The following is a 25,400-nucleotide window of genomic DNA, read 5'->3' on the forward strand; positions in this document are numbered from 1 at the left end:
AACAAAAATCAATAAACAAAGAAATAAATAGTTATAAATAAAAAAGAAAATACAAAAAGGACCCAAGAGTTGTCCTTTGTGTATGTCATGTTACATACACGAAGTGTATGTTTGCATAGACATATAAACACTCACAAAATAAAGAGGCAAAATATTTTTTTCTCCTACAGTCTGATTACACCGGGGTGTGGGGGATAGGACAATGGGATGACCATGAGTTGAGCATACAGAAAATGGGGTTCCCAAATTGCACAGTGGTTCTCTAAGCCCACTGGTGGCTTTGTGAACTCTATGATCCCTCCTTTCAATGACCAAACTCACTAGCAGCCTTGCACAGACAGAAAGGCAGGAAGACACAGCATGGAGGCAACCTCAGAGACTGAGAGCCCCCTCTGCCTGAGCTCCACCAGGAGCAGAGCTACGTAGAGAGCTAGCCTGAACTGGAGCTGTCTGGAAGCCAAGCTGCTTTACTGTGATAAGGACATTTGGTTCTTAGGAAACCAGCCACCAAGGACAGATACAAAAACTATTGTTTCAAGACAGAAAAAACCAGGAGATCAGGCAGCAGAACTTCAGCTTTGAACAAGCTCTCTCTCCAGTGGGAAACCCCGAACCACACAGCTGAGCAGTCTGAGCACTGCCGGGGAAATCCATACTTCAAGAAAACTGTCCCGCATGACTTGGGGCTTTGCTCACTTTGCTATGTTCTTTTCCTTCCATGACCAGCTTGGTAGTTTGAAAGTGTTTTATTTGTTTACTTTAGTTTTGTGTGTAAGTGTGCCATGTGTGTAGGTGTCAGTGGAGACCAGGGCAGGGCACCAGATCCCCTGGAGCTGGAGTTAATGGGTGTCTGTGAATCCCAGGGTATGGGCGCTGGGACAGAACTCTGGTTCTCTACTGGAGCAGCAAGCATCAGCTCCTGAACTCTAGCTCCAAGTCTGCTCCCTCTTCACCCACCAGTTCCACCACTCTAAAACAGGCAAAGCACAGGACCACGTGACAGCTCCCCACCACCTCACACCCACAGCTAGTGCACGTCTACACAGCCCCCAGATAGCTGCATCCAGGCCAGTAGGGACAGTGGCAATCACAACAGCTGGCAGTGCCTGCTCCCCCGAATTCTTGAGCAGTGTTTCCCAGTCTTAGCCAGCTATGCAGCCTGCTGAGAGGAGCACTTGCAGACACTGTTGCAGGGGGGCTGGAGAGAGCCAAGTCATGCAGGACAATTTTCTTGAAGCTGCAAACCTTATTTTAAAATTATATTAAGGGCCCATGAGATGGCTCAGTCGGTGAAGGTCTTGCTGTCTGACCACTTGAGTTTAAATCCCAGAACCGACACAATGGCAAGAGAACTGACTTCTGAGAGCTGGCCTCTTACCTTCCTAGTGTGTACACTCACACACACAGAGTAAATAAAATAAATTTTATTGCTTGGTATATTACTCTACAATGTAAGTACTCTTCTGCTTATTTTCTTGCTGCTGGAAGAGAACCAGGAAACTTACACACACAAGGCAAGCTCTCCAACAGACTACAGCTCCAGCTCTGGGTTTCTAAGACAAGTTCAGGCTAGCCTTGAACTCCTGTCCTGTCCTCCTCCTCTACCCACTTCCCCATCCCTTAGTGAAGGATCAGAGCTGAGCCAGTGTGAGCCTCACTTCCTATGAATGCAGAGCTAACACTGAGAACAGTCAGGGCTGGGGGCATCTGGAGCTGACACTGCACACACAGAAGTAGGACTCATACATAGGGCAGTGTGTCCATGAGCGCGGCTCCCACAGCAGATGCACAGTGAAAAGTCAGCCCCTGGTACAGAGGGAATGAAGAAGGGCCTCAGTTCCTGACTCTTTTCAGGGCCTAATGAATCCCCTAGCCCCGGAGTAGACACACACACACACACACACACACACACACACACACACACACTCTACCAGTGAGAAGGTGGGGCATGAAAGGCAGAGGAGGGGTAGGAGGGGAAGTGTCAGAAGTGGGAACAGTGTGCCTGGCAGCGGGTGGCAGGATGCACACAAGAACAGTACCATTCGGTTCTCCTCTGTGCTCCCCCATCTGCATCTACCCGATCCCCATGTCCTGAACGGAATTCTGGCTGGCTTTCCACCATCTCTGTCCCCACTCACCTGCCACGCAGATGTCAAAGTAGTCGCCAAACTCGCTCCGGATGTGCTTCACCAGGTCTGTGGCGCAGTTGAAGCCGCCTTCCTCTGCTTCCCAGTGGTCACCTACGGGGTCTGTAGGGTTGCTGGAGGTCACGGTCACTGGGTGTCCCCTGACCTCCAGAGTCTTCTCGTTCCCTTCACCTACCCCTACACTTGGCTGTGGGTTCCTCAAAAACAGAGACTCTCTATTGTGCAAGTCTAGCCTGACACCTGGCAAGCAGGAGGTGGAGGGTGGTGGTCAATTGTCTACTAAGGCTGACTCTGCAGGTGGTCCTGTGGGTGATGGGATCAGGGGAGGTGTGGCTCTAAACTGAGCCTGGAGTGTCAGGGACTCTGGCCTGGCCCTGATGCCAGCTGTGCTCAGGTCCCTTCTCCCATCCCTCTGCTCTCTCTGAGCTCCTGGATTCTGGTGGGTTTTCTACTCATGGAGTCTTGTGGCGAGGAGAGGCCACAGACCCCTCCCATCCATCAGGCTCCCACTTCCCACTGCTGAGCGGCCTGAAGACAGGATGCACCCAGGTGCTCCTGGGAAATGCCAGCACAGCACGCTATGGCCAGACCAGACAGGGCAGAGTCTGATGGCACTGTGAGGTGGGTGCAGAGGGTTATCAGGCACCAGCCACATCCTGACTGAACTAGATCCAGGTCAAGAGGTGGAAGCCCATGGTGGACTCATTACCCACAATGCTCACTGATCCTCCTGCAGCAGCGACCCCGAATGTGTTTACAGTGTACACTTTTCCCAGGGGAAATAAGAACTTTTCTGGGGACAGGAGAAGCCTTCAGGAAAGGAAGAACCCAGAAAGGAGGGGTGCTGGCGCCACACCTCCCCTCAGTGCCATTATGTTCTTCAGGCCGAGCTCCTTGGCTCGATGCAGATGGCCCGTGATTTCCTCCTGGCGCTGCTGGCAGCAGGTCACGTGCAGGATGGTCTCCAAGCCACAGTAGTTGACTGCTGTGCTGGCGATCATCATGGAGGAGGTCTCTTTGTCCGAGCCAGGGTCTCCAGCGGGGTGCCAGGTAACATCTAGGAAGAGGGGGCCCCCTGCTGCCATCCGGTCAAACCTGTAGGGGATTTCTTTCTTAAGTTTGGGTTCCTGGGGGAACAGCAGGCTCACTCACCCTCCCTGGGGTGGGGGGTTGTGGGGGAAGAACTGGAGCAGCACAGACCGCAAGCTGTTCTCAGAGCACTGTGTCTACTTCCCAGGCACATCACCTAATAATCGCCCTGAGCCACAGTGACTTCGTTTAGAAGATGTGGCAGATAACAGTACCCTCTCCACGTCCGCAAAGGTACTGGGTCAGACGGCTGTGCAGCACTCAGAGAAGAGCCTGAGCTCAGTGAGTGGCGGAGAACAACGCGTGAAGGGCACTTTATGCTTCTCAGAGTGTGAGCACACTCACTGGTTTTGGGTGAGTTTAGGGTCTTGAAAGTTGAGAGTTTGGGATTCTGGCAGGGCATTGGCAGGCATAGGGCCTCAGTTAAGAAAAGGCAGAGAGAGAGAGATTAGCAGATGCAGCTTTCTCCTGTATTGCAGAGCAAGGCTGGGTTCCTGAACTAGATTCAAAAGAAGGCTTCTTAGCCGGGCAGTGGCCTTTAATCCCAGCACTTGGGAGGCAGAGGCAGATGGATCTCTGTGAGTTCGAGGCCAGCCTGGTTTACAGAGCGAGTTCCAGGACAGCTAGGGCTGGTGCACAGAAAACCCTGCTTATGTTGTGTTAGGGATCAAACTTAGGGTTTCCTGCAAGCTACACACTCATTCCATCAACTTAGCTACATCCTCCCTACCCACCCCCAGTGAAGACAAGGTATCATTATGTAACCCTGGCTGGTCTGCACTCACAGTCATCCTCCTGCCTCTGAGCACCGCTATGCCTGTCTTTCCTTTCTCTTTGTGACGCTGGGGACAAAGCACAGGGGCCTAGCAAAGCACTCTCCGACTTGAAGAAAGGAACTGAAATTCAAAGAGTGCCACCACGAAGCGTGCCTTTCCTGATTTGGAAACACACGCCCTGTGTCCAGCTAGCTCAGCACAATCCCTGCGTTGCTGTTTGTTGACTTCCTAAGCTCCTTGTGAGCCAGCCCCACGTTCTGCCAAAGAATGTGGCCTGGGAATGAACATTTTTGGCCTGCTCAGGAGTGTGTCCAAACATATCTAATGCTGCCTCAGAGGGACTTTTGCAGACAAGAAGTTGTAAGTTAAAACTCCCTGTCTCGCCTCTGCTTCTTCCTGCCTCCCCTCTCCAGTGCTTTTCCTGCCGGGTTAAAGGGCAGCTCACGTTCCCCTCCACCGACCCCCATTACTTAACCTCCCTCCCTACTCACCTTGAGATGAGGTTAACAGCTCCCTCAGCAGTCCGAGGAGGGAAAAACTCCAGGGAGAACCACTTGTCACCGGAGTCCATCCTGCGCTTCATCTTCTCGCGGAGTCTCTCGTGCCGCTCTGGGTCCAGGCTGGGCGTGGAACATCTTGAGCTGTCCTTGGAGCTCTCACTGCCACTGCTGCTGCCCTCGTTCACCATGGCTGGGTTCCTGCTGTACAGGGTGGGGGCCGGGGGTATCAGGGGGCTGGTCGCCAAACCCCGTGTACACCCAACTCCTGAGTAGGCAGCTCCAGTGGCGAATGCTGCTCAACACAGGAAGGCAGCCGACAAGGGCGAAGCTCACACGGCTCCTACCCAGAGGCTCCATGCGCTCTGCCCCCCTGCTGTCGTCTGGCTTCTCTGTGTGATGACCTCCCACTAGGCACTGAGCCGCTCTTGGATCCTCCAGCTCAGGAATCCTTGGTGACAGCTACCTGATAGAGGGTGGCACAGAAAGCCTCACACGGCCAGCCTCTGAGGCCCACATTCCTAGAGATGGGTAACAGTGGCCAGCAGGGAGGACCCTGGCTTCGCGATGGTTCATCTCAGTCAGCCTAGACTCGAGTGAGTGGGGAAGGAACAGGGAACCTTTCCTGGAGGGTGTGCGCAAGTGGGCGGAGCTGCGACAAAGAGCCCTGAGCTAAAGCTGGGGCCAAGCAAAGGGGCGGGAGTAAGGTTTCTAGAGCGGAGAGAAGGCTCAGGCGCCAGTCAAAGAAGCCGCTGAAGGATGGGGGGAGGGGAGAATGTGGGCAGGCTGGGACTGCAGGGGTTGGTGGAGATTAGGCCACTAGCCACTCAGGGTCACTGGGTTTCCCCCTCCAAAGAAAGAACAGATCACAGCCGCTGGCCCCACCTGGAACACAGTAGAGGCTGTGAGCAGCATGGCCAGGCAGCCTGATTTCCTGAGTTCATGCTACTCCACAAAACAATGTTGTGCTGTGAGCTAGAACTTGACCGAGATCACTAAGGCTAGGGATTTGTGTCCAGCTCTGAACAAAGGCTGTCCCGTATGTTCCTGAGGTCAAAGGAATCAGTGACCACAGTGCCACCGCATACGCGGTCCTGGTCACGGCAGTCGCAGCCTGGCTGACAGGGCAGGGAGCCACATTGCAGTCTGGTCAGGAAATGACAGACGGCTGAAAACAAAACCAACACGACTGCTGCGCAGGAGTGGGCAAACACGGTGGTGGAGATCTGTGCAGCAGCGACGCGGAGCAACAGAGGAACAGCCAAGTCAGGCTCGTTCCTTTCCAGAAACTTCTACCTCTAAGTCAATGTACCATTTTGGGTCTTAGCCTCAAGAATTGGAAAAAAATTTCACATTTCCTTCCTCTCTTAAGGCACAGAAGACAGGTCAAGGAGCCAGTTCTAAAAGCTCTGTCCTGGCTTAGTGCCAGTGCTATGCCCTGTGTATTTAGGCCAGCTTTGTTCTGACCTAAAACCGCCAGGTTCTCATGGGGAGTGAGGAAGAAGAAGGTAACCTTACATGTCAGCCACGACCTTTCTCCTCATTCTCAAGGCCGAAACAAACCCTACGGAGCTGACTCCCGCAGCAAACTTCTCCAAGATTTAAGTTTTTGTTTTGGGGGACAGCTTTGGAGCCTGTCCTGGAACTGGCTCTTGTGGACCAGGCTGGCCTTGAACTCAGAGATCTGCCTGCCTCTGCCTGATTTAAGCATTTCTAATTCGTGCCATATTTCAACTAACAGCCACCAACTACCCTTTAGTTGGCCTCCCACAACAAGGTTGAGACTGTGGCCTAACAAGTTTGTTTAGCCTTCTGCTCTGCTGTTGGCCCCTTGCCTGAGACCAGGACCAGAGATCCAGTGCCCGGTAGAGTAGTGACAGCCAGTACTCACTGAGTCCTAATGGCCAGGGCCTCCACACTGGCCTCAAGATGCCCTTCTGCCACCTACTAATCACTGACTTAACAGCCCTACCACTCCCAAAACTGTTGCAATGGACATACGTGCACTGGAGGACGCTGTGGGCACCTGGGTGACAAAGCCAGTGGTTCACCACTCCTCTCCAGTACCTGTCAGGGAGGCAGGTTTAAAAAAAAAAAACTGGCAGCCAGCAAGGTGGTGGTGGCACACACCTTTAATCCCAGCATCAGGGAGGCACAGGCAGGAGAATCTGTGTGAGTTCAAGGCCAGCCTGGTCTACAGGTTTGTTCCACAACAGGCTCCAAAGCAACACAGAGAAACCCTGTCTTGAAAAATCAAAAAAGAAAAAAAGAAAAAAGAAACTGGCAGCCAGGCGTGGGAGCGCACACATTAAACCCCAGCTCTCAGGAAGGAGAGGCAAGCACTGAGTTCTAGGCCAGTCTGGTCTACAGAGAGTTCCAGGACAGTCAGGGCTGCACAGAGAAACCCAGTCTCGAAAAACAAAACAAAACAAAACAATGACAGACAGAGCTAGACAGAAAGACACTATAGAGCTAGAATACAGACAGACACTATGGCTGGCAACCAACCACCTTGATGCTGGGTGGCCTGAGGGACGGGAATCGGGTCACCTGGTCAGTGGGTCACAGGCCTGGACGGGGATGCGAGTCCCAGACGGCTCCGGAGGCCGGATCACTGCCTCAGATCCAGGACTCCTTTAACTTTGGGATATTTTCGTGCGGTAGGGAGGCTGGGATGACAGCCTCTAGAGGTGTCTTAGGCTGGAGGAGCGACCGGAACCTTCAAGAGCAGAGCGCAGGACGGGCCAGCCCCCAGCTGCCGGCCCACAAGGAGGCAAAGTGACACATTTCTCCAATCGGCGAATTCCTCCGCGGCGTCCCAAGCCTCTGAGCCACTCACCGTCCTGTCAGAACCTTGGCGGTCGCGGCGCCATCTCCCTAGCACACGAGGAGGAGGCGGGGCGCAGCTGCCGGGTTGCCAAGGGAAACAGGACAAGAGGTAGGCGGAAGTTCAAAGAGAGCGACAGGAAGTCCCGCCCCAACATGGCCGCGCCCGGCGGTCTCTTGGGAAGCCGGCTTGGTACTGCGTCATGTGACGCGAGCTCTCGCCCCACCCGTCTACAGCCACTCCCTGTCTCCCGTCCCTAAGCTCGAGAGGGCCACGTGACCCTTCCGGGGCCAGTCACGTGAGGCGCAGATCCTGGGTGGGAGGGGGGTTGGCCTAGGGGGTCCGGAGTGGCAGGAAAGGAGGAAGATGGCGGGATGCAGGGGGTCTGTCTGCTGCTGCTGCAGGTGGTGCTGCTGCTGCGGTGAACGCGAGAGCCGCACCCCCGAGGAGCTGGTAAGCGGCGGCGGGGCTGGGGAGGGGGCAGTCGCTACGGGATGACAAGAGGCGTTGCCGGGGGTGGGGCCGAGCCGAACCGCGCCGGCAGGTGGCTGCGGGTGGGGCCCTGGGGACCGCTGCCTCGGCTCTGCGAGCATCCGCCTTGCTTCGCGTGCTCGAGTCTGAGTTCTTTTCTCATCCCCTCTCTTGAGCCAGAGGGAGTATCTCGGCCAGCTTGGGTTAATGCCGTCCGTGTTTTTCTTTTATTTGCATCGGAGTTTTGAATGAAGCAAGCATTTTGAGAATGAGGCCTTTTGCAGGGCTTGATACTTGTGCAGCTGGTTTAGTTTTTCCAGGCATTTCTTATTCTGTCCTCCACTCTTTCTGGGTCACTGATGATCCCGGCTTTCCCCTGCAAAGCAACCTGGGAAAACTTGAGTTGTGTTCTCAGAGTTGACACGTTCCCGCTACTTTCATGTTCCGTGTGCTGTCAAATGAAACCCGAATTTTGTCCTCACTAAGCTGCCATCAGACATCTTTCAGATGTCCTGAAGGTGAGCGCTGTGATTGGGAGAATGGTGTCAATCAGTAGACATGTGGAGCTCAGCTAGTGACTAAATACCATCCCAAATGTGTTTCTGAAATTTTGTTCCTCTTTGATGATGGCTCCCGCTGTCTTAGATGTTAGTAAGACTCCCCTCCTTCCACCCGTAACCAGCCAAAGGTCTCCACTCTGTGCATCTGTTTTTCTAGACCATCCTTGGGGAGACACAGGAAGAGGAGGATGAGATCCTTCCGAGGAAAGACTACGAGGTGAGGTATTCGGATGCTGTCTTGGGTGACTGGAGTAGTGAGAGGCCTGGCCCCTTCAGACCTCCAGCCAGGGATGCTCTTTGACTTTCTGTCCTCAGGTGTGAGTGGGGCAGAGATAACTGACCTGGGAATGCCACCGAGCAAGTCCATTCCCTCCTTAACCCCCACACAAGGTCTGGTGTTAATGCCTGAATACAGAGCGTGTTTGCCGTTAAACTTTTACCCCAGGGATGAAGCTCTTTACTGTGAGTGCTCGTGACAGAGGCGTGTTTGCGAGCTGTTAGGAGGCCTTGCCTCTCTTCATTCTGGCCTTTTGTTTTGTTTTTTAACACTGGGTTTCCCTGTGTAGCATTGACTGTCCCTGGAACTCGCTCTGTAGCCCAGGCTGACTTTGAACTCACAGAGATCCACCTGCCTCCTCCTCCCAAAGTGCTGGGATTACAGGTTGAAGCCACACTGCCTGGCTCATTCCGACTTTTTTAATTTTTGGTTTTTCGAGACAGAGTTTCTCAGCACAACCGCCCTTGCTGTCCTGGAACTCACTCCGTAGACCAGCCTGGCCTCAACCTCATAGAGATCTGCCTGCCTCTGCCTCCCAAATATTGTGATTAAAGGTGTGTGCCACCACCTCTGGACTCTGACCTGTTCTTGATTATAGTTTCCAGTTTCAGGTATGGGACTTTTAAGAGCGTGGGGCCAGTGTTGTGGTGCCTCTTTAAGTCCAGCACTGGAATTGAGAGTCTGAGGGGGGAAAACCCCTCTGGGAACCCACAAAGGCTGCTTCATCAACCCTGTCCTTACCAAGACTGTCACTCCTATCTGTAGCTCACTTGCCTTAGGCTGATAGCCTCCTCATGTGAATTTTATAGGTAAATGTTTTTTTCTGGCTAATCTTTAATATTTCCCAATTGACCATCTTCACATATCAGCTGTGGAGAGCATTGTGTATGCAAAAGCAAATCCGTTCTGATACTTAATCAGGAAAGTCTGCTCAGCGAAGGGTCGACTGGAAAACCCTTCTGTTGAAATGTTGGCTATAGTGGTATATTTCTGTAAACCAAAAAAAAAAAAAAAGACAGAAACCCAAAACTCTCGTTAAAAAAAAATGTATGTGTGTGTATAAATTTTTTTTTAATTTGAGGCAAAGTTTCATATTGCCCAGGCTGGCCTTAAACTTTTTATTCATAGCCACAAACAGTAAGACAAGCTGTACAAAGCTTATTGGAAAAAAGTTGCCAGGGAACAAAAGAAGATAATGGGAGGTTGAATATCATTAAAATATATTACGTAAATGAATGAAAATAATTAAAACAAAATACTGACGATTTCAACTGTGGAGCTGAGGGAGATGGGGGAGTTGTTCATTCCCCAAACCAAAGAACAATATATATAGCAGAAATAAAAGGTTAGTCCCAGCAGAGCAGACCAGCCTCTGCTGGACATGGTCATAGATCCCCTGGTACCTTGTACCAGCTGAGGTTCCCTGGGGTTGCCCTTGCTTCTAATTCCCCTTGGCAGCTTGACTGAGGTATTCAGGCACAGGTCGTGCAGTTCATCCAGTAAAGTAGACCATTCCAGCTGGGCATGGTGGCGCTCGCCTGTAATCCCAGAGACAGAGGCAGGTGGATCCAACCTGGTCTACAGAATGAGTTCCAGGACAGCCAAGGCTTTTATACAAAAAAAAAAAACCCTGTCTCAAAAAGCAAACAACAACGAAACGTAGCTCGTTCCATGTGGTTCTTAGTGTATCTACAGAAGTATACAACGGTCACTCATCAATTTTAGAACACTGTCTTCATCCCGGAAGGAAATCTGTACTCACTAACAATCATTGAACATCATTCCTCTTCCCCTGACGGAGCAGCTGCTATGTTTATTTGGGGGTGGGAAATGACATTTCCTTGTTTTCTTTTAAATTTTAAAATTTATTATTAGGGGCTGGAGAGATGGCTCAGCAGTTAAGAGCACTTTTCCAGGGGTCTTGGGTTCCATTCCCAGCACCCCCATGGCTGCTCATAACGGACTATATATAGTTCCAGTTCCAGGGGGATCTGATGTTCCCTTCTGGACTCTGTGGGGAATTGGCATGCATGTGTGGTGTGCATATTTGCATGTGGGCAAAGCGTTCACACATATAAAGTATAAAATCTAATGCTGTTTCCGAGAGGTGCTGTGTTTGAGGGTCAGATGGAGGTCGGAGAACAGCTTTGGGGAGTCAGTTCTTCACACGTTACTCACCTCTGCCTCCCAAATGTTGGGATTAAAGGTGTGTGCCACCACCTCTGGACTCTGACCTGTTCTTGATTATAGTTTCCAGTTTCAGGTATGGGACTTTTAAGAGCCCTCTAGTCAGCTTTTTGTTTGTTTGTTTGACTGGTTTTTCTTTGTGTAACAGCCCTGGCTGTCCTGGAACTCACTCTGTAGACCAGGCTGGCCTCACACTTACAGGCATTTGCCTCAGCCTCCTGAGTGCTGGGGTTGAAGGCAAAGGCTTGTACACCAGCTGGCCAGGTTTTATTTATTTACTTTTAGACAGGGTCACTCTTTGCAGACCTAGATGGCCTTCAGCCCAGCAATCTATTAGTATTAGCACCACACCTAGCTTAAGTAGCCATTAATCTTTCTGCCTCAGTAGATTTGCTTCTTCTAGACAACTGAAACTTATTTGTGGTGCCCTGGTATGGGACAAAGACCATTCCCTTTCCTCCCTGAAGGGAAATAAATTGGTCACGGCTGGATTAAAAGGAGCTAGGCACAGCTGAAAAGTAGATAAGATAGCCTTCTCCTCAGGGGAGAGGGAGGATGGATAGGCACCTTCAGAAGAGAGTATTTGATTTTAGTTTTTTTAATTGACATTTAAAATAGAGGCATCTCTGTTGGCTTGCACATGAATATCAGGTGAGACAAGACAGATGACTGAGTTTGAAGAACAGACAAACTTTGGGACAAAGTTGGGCTATCTACTAGGTCTTCATCTTGCCTTATGACTAAGGCTCCGTCATCTTCCCCTGTTGACAGTTCTGGAGAGGGATTCCCAGCATTTGACTGCCTGTGGCGCATCCTGCCCTTGGTAGACAGAGGCTTCAGAGAAAGCGCTTCCTCTTACTCTCACCTAACCCTGTCTTGACACCGGATACACGAGTCTTAAACACAGCACACCAAGGAGTTCCCCAGCAGACAGTGACTGACTGGAGGTAGCAACAGTTGCCACAGGTTGAGGAGCCCACACGACTGCCTCCCTTCAGATGTCCTTTGGAAGTGGTAGGATTCTCAGCACTCGGGAGGCAGAGCCAGGTGGGTCTCTGTGAGTTTGAGGCCAGCTTGGTCTACAGAGTGAGCTTCAGAATAGCCAGAGTTACATCTTGTCTCAAAAAACAAAGAAAAAGAGAGAGAGACAGATTGTCCCTCTGCCCCAATCTGGTATTTTGGTAGAGCCACTCATAGAACTTAGGGATATTGTGGTTTTGATCAACTTGTTTATTAACAAGGGAGATAATAAAAGGTATAGACATATAGGCAGGTAGAGGGTATGGTATGCAGGTGAGGTGTGAGGAGCTTTCATCCTCTCTCCTGGGGAGCCACCCTTCGAGCATGACATAAGTTGACTGGTGGCATCCTTGGTGAGCAGCTTAGTCTTCAGCTCTTCTCCCGGAGGTCAGCGGTTAGAAATGAAACTTTCTCTCCCCTCCTTCTCTTTTCTCTTTGAGATACAGTGTCACAGAGCCTAGGAATATATCTCAGAGGGAGAATACTTTCCTAACATGAGCAAAGTCCTGGGTTTGATCCCAGTACAACAAATGGAGGAGGAAGGATAAGGAGAAAAATAGAAAGCTAAGCAAGACTAGGTCTTGCCTTGTAGCCCAGGCTGGCCTTAAACTGTTCTGCTGTATTGCAGGTATGTACCTGTATGAAAGTTGAACTTTAGCCGTGCGGTGGTGGCGCACACCTTTAATCCCAGCACTCGGGAGGCAGAGGCAGGTGGATCTCTGGGAGTTTGAGGCCAGCCTGGTCTACAAGAGCTAGTTCAGGGATGGGCACCAATGCTACAGAGAAACCCTGTCTCGAAAAACCAAAAAAAAAAAAAAAAGAAAAAGAAAAGAAAAGAGAAAGTTGAACTTTGTAATCATGTCTCAGTCTCTGTGGTGACCAGCCACATCCTGGTTCTCTTTAGGGGCCCAGCTCTTAGCTCAGTCATTGCAGTAGCATCCAGAAGGCACTCTTCACATACTGGAGATCCAAGGTCTGAAGACCACTTTCGCATTTCACTGTAGCATGAAAAGAGACTGATAGGTTACAACATCCTAATTTTCCTGTTTGTTCCTAGAAAGTAGTTACTCTAATAGACTTTCTTAGAGTGTGTGTTTAGGGAATGGCACTATTGGGAGGTGTGACTTTGTTGGAGTAGGTCTGGCCTTGTTGGAGGAAGCGTGTCATTGTGAAGGTAGGCTTTGAGGTCTCCTATGCTCAAGCCATGCTAAGTGTCTCAGACTACTTCCTGTTGCCTCTAAGATGTAAGACTCTAACCTGCTTCTCCAGCACCATGTCTGCCTGCATGCCACCATGTCCCAGCATGATGATAACGGACTGAACCTCTGAACTATAAGTGAGCCACCCCAATTAAATGTTTTCCTTTATAAGAGTTGTAGTCATGATGTCTCTTCACAGCAAGAGAAGCCCTAAGACAGTTTGTATGTGTTTTTGTAAGTCTGTATATACATTTAGTCTCTCCTGAATGAATCCACTTCCCTTGCAGATTTTCTTCTTGTGTTGTTCTTGTTTTTTAATCAGAAAAGGATTACTTTATAAAGATTTTTTAATGTGTGTGGGTAGGTACACACAAATGCAGGTGCTTGCTGAGTCCAGAAGAGAGCGTCAAGTCCCCTAGAACTGGAGTTACTAGCAGTTATGAGCCACTAAACGGATGCTGAGAACTAAACTGGAGTCTTCTGGAAGAGCAGCCAGTGCACTGAACTGCTGAAGCATCTCTCTGAATCCCAGTGATCTTTTTTGATATAAAACTCATCAGCCTAGAGTTTACAAGATAGAATGATTGAGTGGCCATACATAAAGTCCTGGACTCCATCCCAGCACTGCACAAACCAGACATGCTGGCGCACACCTGTCATCTCAGCCCTTGGCAGAAAGAGGCAGGAGGGGCAGAAGTTCAAGGTCATCCTTGGCCATCCTGAGCTACATGAGATCCTGTCTTAAGAAAAAAAGCACACACCAAAAGAGAATTTCTGTACCCAGATGTGAATGTCCAAAACCCTCTATTGAGATGTTTTCCCATTCCCTATGCCTAATTCTGTTAAATCAAAATACGGTTATGTCATACATTTTAGATTTGTTTTCATGGTACTGAATAACCAACTCTCTATGTACCTCCCTAGGCTACATCCCTGGCCTTGATTTTACATTTTATTCTGCATATTGCTTTTTTGTTCGGTTTTTTTGAGAGGGTCTCACTATGTAGCCCAAACTAGACTAGAACTCACAATGTAAACCAGGCTGGCTTTGAACTCAGAGGCCTGTCTCTGTCTCTCAAGTGTTGGGATTAAATACATGTGCCACCACACCCGTTTTTTTCTTGCGTTAAAGAAAAATTTTTAATTATATATATAGTGCTGGAGAGTTGGCTTGGTGGTTGTTCTTACAGAAGGTATGAGTTCTGTTCTCAGCACCCTCATGATGGTTCACAACCATTTGAAACTCTAGTTCCAGGGGATCCAACACTTCTGACATCTAAGGACACCAGGCCTGTGCATGGGTACAACACACACATACATATACATACATGTGTGTATATCTATGTGTATTTATATGCACAGGCAAAGTACTCATATACATAAAGTAAATCTAAAAAAATTTTTAAAAGTTATGTGTATAGGTATAGATTTGTGTACCTAAGAGTAGTGTCTGCTGGGGGTGTTGTGAGCTGCTGATGTAGATGCTGGGAGTTGACCTCAGGCCTCAAGAACAGCAAGTGCTCTTAACTGCTGAGCCATCTCTCCAGCCTCTACACCTTGCCTTTTTTTTAATCACTTCTTTTCCCCTTAATGAGTCTGAACATTTTCCATATCTGGTGATAATGACTTTGTTTTAATGGTTTGATTGCTACCAATCTTGAGATGTATGATAACTGATTTACTAGTTATCTGTTGTTACTCTATAACTTATAAAAAAGGAATTTGGGTGTGTGTGTGGCGGTGGCGCTTGCTTTTAATCCCAGCACTTGGGAGGCAGAGATAGGCAGATCCTGTGAGTTCAAGGCCAGTCTGGTCTATAGAGGGAATTTCAGAACAAGCTCCAAAGCTACAGAGAAACCCTGTCTGGGAAAAACAAAACAAAAAAAACAAAGGCATTTGGACTTGCTCCCAGCAGTCACGGATGGATTAAATTATTACACATCACTCCTGTATTTGCCTGACCTAGAACTCGTGCCTGGGAGAAAGGCCCCAGGCCAGCGTCCACTTGTTTATTAGCTGATGTGGCCATGGAGGTGGTTGAGGGCCGGGGAGAGCACAACTGGGCTTTTTCTTTGTTGACAGACCGCCGCTTCTCTTGTGGTACCTAGAAATGAAGTCATCCTTCCCTCTGGATGTCGCTCAGGCTGTCCTTAGCGCAGGTGCTCATGGTCTGAGATGTCTGGTCTCTGGAGCATGGCTGAAGGACTGCTGCCTTAGGTGTAGAAACTGGAGGAGCTGGGCTGAAGCTGGGCCTCTTCTGACATAACTGAAGGTTGCTTTAAAGATAGCCTGTCTGGGTCTGCCTTGTGGCTAGCCTTGTTTTCATGGAAGCCACCTATAAAGAGAATTAGAATTAGTTTGTCTGGGTTAACTTGGTTCTGGTTAATTGAAAGTTTGTTCATACTTAAGGAATAAGTTGGACAAGCCTGGTGATAGCTGAATATCTTTAACTGTTTTGTAGAAGTAGGGAAGTCTGCCTTTTTTTTTTTTCCCCAGTGCTGGGATGGCACACGGCCTCATGTACCCTATCCTACCACTGGGCATGACCTCCCAGGCCCTAGAGCTGTGCCACAGCAAGCTTTCTCCGGAGCGTGAGGTGCTCTCCAGAAGCAGTGTGCTGAGTCTCACTGTACATGTGCCTCACCTGGGGATCCCAGTCATGCGGAGATCCCGCCGCCTGCCACAGGGGCAGAGCCTGCATTTCCACTGAGCCCTCCCTGGCACTGCAGATGCTGCAGGAGGAAAGCGGAGCGTTTCTAGTGTTAGGTTATGTCGCTTCTTCGTGTGTGCCATTATCATTCTGTAATTTCAGAGTCTGGACTATGACCGCTGCATCAATGACCCCTACCTGGAGGTGTTGGAGACCATGGATAATAAGGTGAGCCCACAACTCTTGGTCTCTTAGGGCTGAGAGGTCTTTACAGCTTCTTTTCTGTCCTCCTGGGACCCAGTAAGTGTCCTTTCTCTTTCTCCTTTAAGTCTTCTTGTGAAAGAGGGGCATTTAAATGCCTAGACCCCGCTGCTGAGATGTCTCAGCAGGAAAAGGCTCCTGCTGCCAGGCCTGACAACCTGCATTTGATCTCCAGGACCCAGGTGGTCACAAACACAGTGGTGGCACTTGTGTGTCCCACACATATATCCAAAATCCCTAGACTTCCTCTTGCCATCCAGTGTTCCTCCAGTCAGTATATGCAGCCCTGTGGGACTCATCAGTGTCACTGTGAGGCACCTGAGGTTGTCCTTCCTCACCAAGCTTGCTGTCTCTGTAGATTTAGTAGACTAAATCTAGAGAGTTGGTTAGCCAAGATGCATCCTTTTCCTGTCACTAATGGACCCGTTCTTTTCCCTTGTGAACAGAAAGCGCGAAGATATGAGGCGGTGAAATGGATGGTGGTGTTTGCCATTGGCGTCTGCACTGGGCTGGTGAGCAGTGGGATGTGGGGAGATGGCAAGCTGGGCGGGTTGGGGGATTGGAGGGAAAGCCTTGTCTGGTGAATACCCTTGCCATCTGTCACTGTGACATTTGTAGCACTGGGACAATTGTCACCCTGGTGGACTGCCTTTCCTTTTTCCTTGTTCTTTTGAAGATTAATTTTCCTTCTGGTTTTTCATATTACTTTTTGCTTTGGGCTACAAAAGTGAGTCACAGGCACCGGGCTATCAAAGCACTCAAGGCTTGCTTGGTCAGAGCTTATTGTCGATGATACGGTTATAGAGCACGACCCAGCCTGGCTAAGTGAGGCGGTGGCAGGTAGCACATAGCAGATAGAGCCCAGTGATGTTGAGGTCGCACTGTCCTGCTCACAATTGTGCTGGCCGTGGTAGGTGAAGGGGTATGGCAGGATGAACAGGGCTCCTGGATTCCCCAGGTTTACAGATGGATCACAGACAGGAAAGCTGTGCATATCACCAAGATAATGGTAGCAGTTACATCTGGGGCCGTGACTATGGACTTAAAACATCACTAAAACCAAAGAAGAGAAGCTGGGAAAGTCAACATCCAGCGGGAAGACGCATGCCAAGTCTGTCAGGAAAATGGCAGAGAGGGGCTCAGCCTTGTTACTGCCTTTCTCAGGTCTTGGCCACAAGTTTTGGGCTTAACTCTCCATGACACACCTAGGTAATGGATACATGTTTCATGTCGCACAGTCCTAAGGGACAGTCAGCTTCCATTCACGTGGTACCCATGATATTTTTACTGTTGTGAACTCACAAGGACCATCTAGTGGCAGCAACAGTCGGGAGGCCTGTTTGCTAATATTCTAAGGGTATCATGGGGGATGGAATTGGGTTGGTTTAATTGTTTTATATAATATCAGCGTGCATGGTGGGGGTGGGGACTTGAACAAAAGCACCTGTCCTGTGTATTTCTAGTTGTGGCATCATTTGCATGCAGATGTTAGTTTTTCCTGTGACTGTCCTAGGCTTTTGACTGCCTCTTCAATATCCTTATCCCCAAAGGTGCTAAGAAGGCAGCCTTCTCTATTCTGTAGCCACTGCAGCCCTAGCCCTTCCCTCACCATTTGATCTGTCTCCACTTTCTCCTTCTAGGCGTTAGCTGGAGGGAGGACAGAGTTTAAGCAAGAAGCCTTTGATTCCCACTCTCCCAAGTTAGAAGGTTCCTGGGCCTCCCTTAAACTGTGCAGTGGAACAGTAGCGTATAGGTTTTCAGGTAGCCAGTGACTGATACTGATTCTCAGTCAAAATAATGACTTAGAAAATAAGAATACCAAGCCACCTATGCCCAAGTCCTTTAAGTAGCATTCAAAGCGATGTGCTTGTCCAGCTAGGCACCACTGAAGACATTGTGGCTATTTTTTTTTTGAATCCTCCCAACATTGCTGAGTGACTGGCTCCCCGTGTGACTCTTCCCATCCTTTCTGTGCCTTCTTCTTTTACTCTGTTCCTCTTCCTCTTTTCTTTGGAGAGGCAGTGGGCTCAGACTGGGGCAGACCTGGGACAAGCAGAGAGCTCACCCCCTGCTGTTGGTGCGGTGAGCAGCCGCTGGGAGTGCCGTGAGGGAAGGTGAGGCTCTTACCCGACTGTGACTGTCTCTTCCTCTTCACAGGTGGGTCTCTTTGTGGACTTCTCTGTGCGACTCTTCACCCAGCTCAAGTTCGGAGTGGTTCAAACCTGTATCCTTTCCACGGCTCCACTGTTTCAGGCCCATGGCTTCCTGAGACTCACTTTAACAGTGAATGTGGTATTTGAAAGACTGTTAGCTATTCAGCCAAGAGGTTTTTAATTCTCACTAAAGGACAGGAGAGCATGGCCTTTTTGAGACAGAATTTCATGTCCTGGTTGTCCTGGAACTTGTTATGTAGACCAGGTTGGCCTCAAACTCTTAGATCCACCTGCCTCTGTCTTTGCCATTGCCTCTGTCTTCCAGGTACTGGAGTTAAAGGTGTGCGCTACCATGTCCAGCTTAGGAAAGGAAGACTTTAATAAGTGTATTGATGTTCTAGGTGGGTAAGACATAAATGCCCAGAGAAGTCTTTGCTCCCGAGGCCCTGTATGCGTTCAGTGTTCTAATCAGAATTCCTGAGAATTCTTTACAGGACTCAGCCCTGCTCTTTTTACAGCCCTCTGAAAGAAGCCAAAGTCATTGAGTTAGTTTGAATAACAAGCAGGCCTGCGGCCCTACTACCAGCAGGACAACAGAGCTCAACAAAACATTGCCTGTTGGTATAGGAACACCAGCTGGAGAAGCAGGGCGCAGTCCACGCAGGTTGAAGTGTAGAAACCTAGAGTCAAGGTTAGCAGCGGGGGAAGGCCTGGGTGCTCAATACAGGATGCTGGGCCTTGGTAGTCATTGTCCGCATGGAAGATTGTAGATCCCTGTTCATAAAGCTCAATTCCAGATAGATTGAGGGCAGTGTTGTCTTCTAGTTTAGTTGTGTTTTTGAAACAGGGTCTCTTGTAGCCCAGGCTGGCCTCAAACTCATTGTATGGCAGAACCTGGCTTGAAACTCCTGATAGACCTGCCTCAGCCTCCCAAATGCTGGGATTACGTTACAGGTCTGCACCACCTGTCCTGGTTTTGGGTTGGAGATGTAAAAGAGCAAAGCAAGAGACTTAATTGATGGCAGGTTTAAGTTCTTAAAAACTTGAGAGGCGGGCTGGAGAGATGGCTCAGTGGTTAAGAGCATTGCCTGCTCTTCCAAAGGTCCTGAGTTCAATTCCCAGCAACCACATGGTGGCTCACAACCATCTGTAATGGGGTCTGGTGCCCTCTTCTGGCTGCAGGGATACATGCAGGCAGATGCTGTATACATAATAAATAAATAAAATATTTAAAAAAAAAACAAAAAAAAAAACTTGAGAGGCACAGGTCGGAGACAAAGACCTCATCTTCCTTGATCTTAAAGCTTGACCACATTAAAGTAAATATTCCATTTAACTTAAAGTAAATACTCGATCTATGGATCTAATAAGAAACTCCCAAACAACAAGAAAATGCTGTAGATCAATGAAAACCCAAGTTCACAGCCTGGGGTAGGTTTTCCCTGCATTAAGAAGCAGAGCTAAGCCTCTTGGTGTGCATTGTAATCTTAGCTACCGGGTAGGCTGAGGCAGGAGCTGTGCAAGTTCAAGGCCAGCCTGGGCTACAAAGCAAATCCCAGGCCAGCGTGGGCAGTATAGACCATGTCTCAAAATGAAAAGCAGAACAGAGGGCTAGGGATTTAACAGTGGGAGAGCTCTTGTGTATAGCATGGACAGAGCCTTCTTTTTTTTTTGTTGTTTGTTTGTTTTTTCGTTTTTCAAGACAGGGTTTCTCTGTAGCTTTGGTGCCTGTCCTGGAACTAGCTCTTATAGACCAGGCTGGCCTCGAACTCACAAAGATCCACCTGCCTCTGCCCCGACTACTGGGATTAAAGGCGCACGCCACCACCGCCCGGCTTACACACAAGAGAGACAGGCAGACAGTTCCTCTCCACACATCTAGAAGAATGCCTACATCATATCAGAACAAAATCACCCCCCCACCCCCCCAGGAGTGTCCAGAGGAAGCCATGAAAGAGCCAGAAAACTGGCAAGGATCAGGAGCTTTCGCATCCCTTTGTTGTGGCTTTTAAATCCCTTCTCCGATGTGGACTTTAGATTCATTAAAGACAGCTTTCGTGACAGCAGAAGTTTGTGTCACCAGATGAGGGAAGGAGAAATTATGGTTCATTCATACACTGTAATTGTATGCGGAAGTTAAACTAAACAAGCCACAGCTGTGTGTACCAACATGGCTGGTTCCCAGGCAGTGTCGCACTGAGAGACACTGTGTGATGGGACAGTGGAGAGCTGTGGGCACACGAGGCACTCAGCAAGTGGGGCACAGTAGTTTCAGGTTAGCGGCGTCCTGAGTGGGAGGGAGGAAGAGGAAGCTTTGAGGGGTATGGCTTTACTTTTAGTGATAGCCAAAGCCATAAAGGGTATCATGTTGAGGTTTGTTCAAATTGGGCTTGGGGGTGGGTTGGTCACTTTTTTAATGTTTGGGGTGGAGAATTCCATCATGTTAAAGTTTTTAATTTATTTTGTGTATGGGGTTGGATGTATACATGGTGCTGTGTATGGCAGAGGACAGCTGTCATCTCAGGAACATGTATGTCTCGAATCAAACAGGCTGTCAGGCCCAGCAGCAAGCACCTTTACCCACAGGGCTATTTTACCAGCCCCTAAAATGTGACTATTCTTAGTTTGTTTTGGGATAGAGTCTTGTTTAACCCTTACTGTCCTGGAATGTGCCTACGTAGACCTTGCTGACCTTGGACTCATGAGACCCGGCCTCTGCTTAGGGTAATGATGCACGATGCTGCACCCAGCTAAAGTGGTTGTTATAGGGGCTGGAAAGATGGCCCAGCACTCAGGAACACTTGCTGCTCTTCCAGAGGACGAGAGTTTCGTGCCCAGTACCCATAACCTCACAACCACCTCACAAGCTCACTATCACCTGTAAGTCCAGCTCCCAGGATCCAACACCTTCTTCTGGCCTCATTGGGCACCCGCGCACAAGTGCATATACACCTATTTTAACACACCCATGCGTGCGCGCGCGCACACACACATGTAAATGTTTAAAAGTTGTATGTGGGGCACAGGGAGATATGCACTGAGCAGCTGTCTGGCTGCCCCGCCTCTGTGGGCACGTGTCCAAGAGCCTTTTCCTTGACCAGCCTCTAGCGGTGGAGGAGTGCAGTCAGAAAGGCTGCCTTGCCCTGTCCCTCCTTGAACTCCTGGGTTTTAACTTGACCTTTGTCTTCCTGGCGAGCCTTCTCGTCCTGATAGAGGTGAGGTGGTTTGGAAATTGACTGTGAGCATTATATGTACTTTTGCTGTTGTTGTTTTGGAGACAGGGTTTCTCTGTGTAGCCCTGCTGTCCTGAAACTCACTCTGTAGACCAGGCTGGCTGGATCTGTGCACTTAATGTTCTTCAGCCACATGCTGGGAAACAGGTTGGCTTGTAGGTTTTTGCAGAAATTTTCTATTGTTCCCCTAGAGGTCTTTCTAGAAGTAAAGCCTCTGGTTCTTGGTGAGTTTAATGAGGAATGCATGGATAGTAAAGTTGTTTTTCATCCTCATCACCATGAAATCCCCTAGAGAGCAGTTTACTGGTGTGTAGATCAGAATCTGGGGAGTGGTTCTGCAGTTTTGTTGGAAGGTCCCACGTGGTTAGAGCCACATGCAGGAACCTGTTAAAACGCTGAGGCAGAGGTCAGGCTGCAGTCGAGGTCTGTGGTTGAACAAGTCCTCAGGAGCGGGCGCTGAGAGGACGACAGTGGGTCCCTGCTCAGTTTCCTGGCTTGTTGGGTATAAGCAGCAGAGTGGGGTTTTCATTTGTGTGTGTGCTTCCTTCCCCGACAGCCAGTGGCAGCGGGTTCTGGAATCCCTGAGATCAAGTGCTATCTGAATGGCGTGAAGGTGCCAGGAATCGTCCGGCTCCGGACCCTGCTCTGCAAAGTGTTTGGGGTGCTGTTCAGTGTGGCTGGAGGTGAGGAGAGGCTTTCTACTCTTGCCATCTTGTGCATTGATTGGATGTGGGCTCATGGCTGCTCCTCACCTGGTACCTGTACTTACTGTGTGTGTTAGTTGCTTGTCTCTGTGACCCAGTACATGACAGAAGCAACTTCAAAGGAGGAGGGGTTGGTTTTGATCAGTTTCAGAAGGATTTCAGTCCATCATATCTGGAAAGACATGGGCAGTTCATGTTAGAGGGAGTATGTTGTGGGCATCAGGAAGCAGGAGCCAGGCTGGATTAAACTTTGAAGGGCCACCTTTAAGTATAACTAGACATTTCTCTCCTGCCTGCCAGTTCCTGAGGCTTCATATTATAAATGCTCGGCTGATGGCTCAGGCTTATTACAAGCTAGCTCTTACATTTAAGTTAACCCATTTCTATTAATCTAAGTAATGCCACAAGTCTCTCATGAAGCTATCTCTACTACTTCTTACATCTCTATATGTCCTCAGTTTTCCAAAACCTCTATGGCTAATACTGGTCAGCAAGTAGCTGGCTCCACCCTCTGATTCAAGGTAAACTTTTGGGCAGTCTTAGGAATGTCAGAGTGCAGTCAAAATATCTCACAACATTCAAGAACAGAGTGAACTCAGTGCTTGCTTAGGAGACAGAGTGAGTTCAAGGACAGCCTTGGTGATATACTGAGACCCTATGTAAAAATCAAACTAAACCATGCCTTACAGTGGCACATAACTGTAATCCCAGTACTCCTGGGGCAAAGGTAGCAGACTTGCTTCAAGTTTGAGCCCGGCTGGTTTTACATAGCAGGTTCCAGGCCAACCATGGCTGCATAGTAAGATGTACTTCAAAAACCAGAAGTTAGCAGATAGAGAACTCTGGTAGAACACTTGCCCAGGATACCAAAGCTGTGGGTTTGATTGACAGCACCATCAGTAAATAGTGAGGGAGTTAGCAGGTAGGGTGGGCCTCACCCACAGACTGTGGTTTCCTGGCACTGGAATTTAAAGATAAGAACTATTATCCTTTGTTTGAAGGGAATTTGACTTGGCCCAGGTGTGTGGGACAGAGGTGGAGCTCGGAGTAAACAACAGCAACCACAAAATGACAACCTTAGATGTTGGCCTTGAGGAGTTTACCCTGAGACAAGATCTCTTCAGTGACCTGGAACTTTCCAGTTAGGCTAAGCTAGGCTTGCTGACCAGGGAGCCCTGGGGGTCCTGCCTTCAGTGCCCCAGTGCTGGAGGCCAGATGCACAGATGTTGTTTCTGGGTTTTTCTGTTGGGTTCTTAAGCTTGTACAGGAAGTACTTCACTGACTGAACTGTCTCCTCCCTGGCTCTGCTTTTGCCTTAGAGTCAGTCATATGCTTGCCTGTGTTTTCTAGTTTCTGAGAGGAAGGTTTACATAGCAAAGTCCAGGCCAGAGGCCCTCTGCTGACTGTGCCCTTCCTTTCTCCCCATTCCCAGGGCTCTTCGTGGGCAAGGAAGGCCCCATGATCCACAGTGGTGCTGTGGTAGGAGCCGGCCTCCCTCAGGTAAGGGTTGGTGGGCCAGGGTATGCATCTCTCAGAATGGGCCTCCTGGGTAAGCCCAGCAGGTGCGATTTCAGAACCTGTTGCCTTTTGGAGTTGAGGGGAAAACTATGTGGCCTGTCCCAGCAAAGCACCTGTTTCTCTTCAAAGTATAGCAATGCCGCTCCAGGTCTGGGGACAGAAACAGGAAGGAGAGGAAGAACTGAGCAGGTGACTGGTGGGTTTACACGCTACAAGTGTGTGTGGCTGGAAAAGTAGACTGACACCATCTCAGGCTCACCTTGCTCGTTCTACACAGTGATGCAACCCCTAGTCTCAGGGCCAGGCAGGTGTCACCTGTGCACTGGGCTGTGGGTCCCAATTCCTTTCTTCCCTGTAGTTACATAACTGATTAGTCCCCTAAGTGTAGATGAGGAGGCTGAAGGGCTAGCTCAGGACTCAATATCTCCTTTGAAAAACTAGGTTTCATTCATTGATTGGTTGAGATAGGGTCTCACTAGGTATAGACTGGCTTTGAACTCAAGACCCTCTTGCTCAGCCTCCTACTTGTAGGCCATCACACCTGGTCAAAGCTCATATTTGTAAGGGCTTTTTAGATACCTGGGCTTTTGTCTGAGAAGTCTCAGCCCCTTGAGGACCATTGCTTGTGGACCCTTTTGCTCCCTGCTGTGGGAGAGCTGTGGGGGAAGGACAAAGGCCCTTCACTCCAGGGCCCATCTGTCATTTTGTTTGCTGTCTTGCTCCAAGTACCAGGCCTCTCAGAAATGAGCCTGGAAGTGGGAAGAAGCCAAACATGGCTTGGGGGCCTGTGTGAGAATCTAGGTCGCCAGTGTCATTACCTGAAAGAGCTAGTGCCATCATGTGCAGCAAGTCTAGGTCCCTCCCAGCCCCCAGCTCTGCTGTCCCCCTTTTCCTGATTTGTTGACAGTGCACAGGGCATATCCTGACGCTCCCACACCCTAGGTGACTTCCTTGTATTGCAGCTTACTGTCCTGGATGCTTCTTGTTGCAGCACTCCTGTACAGTTGTGCAGACACGCGGGCCTCCCTGGGGACCACACCTGTGCAGTTGTGCAGACAGGCAGGCCTCCCTGGGGACCACACCTGTGCAATTGTGCAAACCCACGGGCCTCCTTGGGGACCATGGGTTCCTGTGCTCTGCCCTCATGGCCTCTCTGACTTTGTTTCCCCCATTTCAGTTTCAGAGCATCTCCTTACGGAAGATCCAGCTCAACTTCCCCTACTTTCGCAGTGACAGGTAAGCTCTGGGAGGCGCAGCACGCCCTCACGCCATGCTAGCCTGGTTCACTGTGACTCCTGGCTCACTGTGACTCAGAAAAGGAAGAGCTCTGCTTTTCTCCTGAGAATGAGAAACCAAAGGACCATGCTCAGGCAAAGATGATGGCCCAAGACTGAAAACCCAGACCAGGAAGGGCACCTGCCAGATAGACTCCTTAGCCCTGTGGGTCTGTGTGTCACTGTCCTGCCCTGCTCCCCTCGTAGCATTATGGAACACCTTCATTTGTATATTCCCACAAGGCATGCCTGTTCTCACAGGGCTCTGCCTTTGGTGGAGAAACGTGGTTCAGTAGCATCCATTGGATGTCCTATCCTCTTCCCTGAACCAGGATCCCTGTTCCGTGTTCCTAAAGATGGTCAGGTCAGGGAGCTCCTGGTCTCAGGTGAAGAGGTTAGCCCTGAAAGCATGGGGTGAGTGTTTTGACCTCAAGTCCCTGGGGTGAAAGACTTACTCTCTACTCAGTTTTGAAGGTTTTAGTGTCCTTCATCTTGTGGCTTGGGGTGGTTACGCCACAATATCCTCTTGGTATATTCCAATTGACCTAACTTCCTCC

The 25,400-nt window shown here is 49.5% G+C and overlaps 2 protein-coding genes across 7 annotated transcripts in view; one reads left to right on the top strand and one right to left on the bottom strand.

Annotated features, from left to right (window-relative positions):
* Positions 1–7,429, bottom strand: part of Mthfr (methylenetetrahydrofolate reductase) — a 14,590-nt gene extending 7,161 nt beyond the window's left edge. Inside the window, exons 1-4 of one of the 6 annotated variants that reach the window (XM_013348622.2) lie at positions 7,349–7,429; positions 4,504–4,713; positions 3,004–3,242; positions 2,139–2,249 (exon numbers count right to left, since the gene is read on the bottom strand). In XM_013348622.2, the coding sequence (XP_013204076.1) occupies positions 2,139–2,249; positions 3,004–3,242; positions 4,504–4,700 (547 nt within the window). In that variant the 5' untranslated portion in view covers positions 4,701–4,713; positions 7,349–7,429. The other 5 variants (XM_026782053.1, XM_005353736.3, XM_013348621.2 and 2 more) reach the window with 5 other exon arrangements.
* Positions 7,430–7,528: 99 nt separating this feature from the next.
* Clcn6 (chloride voltage-gated channel 6) overlaps positions 7,529–25,400 on the top strand; it is a 33,342-nt gene continuing 15,470 nt past the window's right edge. The window contains exons 1-9 of the mRNA XM_005353737.3: positions 7,529–7,789; positions 8,525–8,584; positions 15,863–15,928; positions 16,408–16,473; positions 18,119–18,185; positions 21,223–21,329; positions 21,904–22,030; positions 23,484–23,551; positions 24,747–24,805. Of these exons, the coding sequence (XP_005353794.1) occupies positions 7,703–7,789; positions 8,525–8,584; positions 15,863–15,928; positions 16,408–16,473; positions 18,119–18,185; positions 21,223–21,329; positions 21,904–22,030; positions 23,484–23,551; positions 24,747–24,805 (707 nt within the window). The 5' untranslated portion in view covers positions 7,529–7,702. The remainder of the gene's footprint in view (positions 7,790–8,524; positions 8,585–15,862; positions 15,929–16,407; positions 16,474–18,118; positions 18,186–21,222; positions 21,330–21,903; positions 22,031–23,483; positions 23,552–24,746; positions 24,806–25,400) is intronic.

This window comes from Microtus ochrogaster, chromosome 10, assembly GCF_000317375.1.
Source record: "Microtus ochrogaster isolate Prairie Vole_2 chromosome 10, MicOch1.0, whole genome shotgun sequence".
In the NCBI taxonomy this organism is placed as follows: Eukaryota; Metazoa; Chordata; class Mammalia; order Rodentia; family Cricetidae; genus Microtus; species Microtus ochrogaster.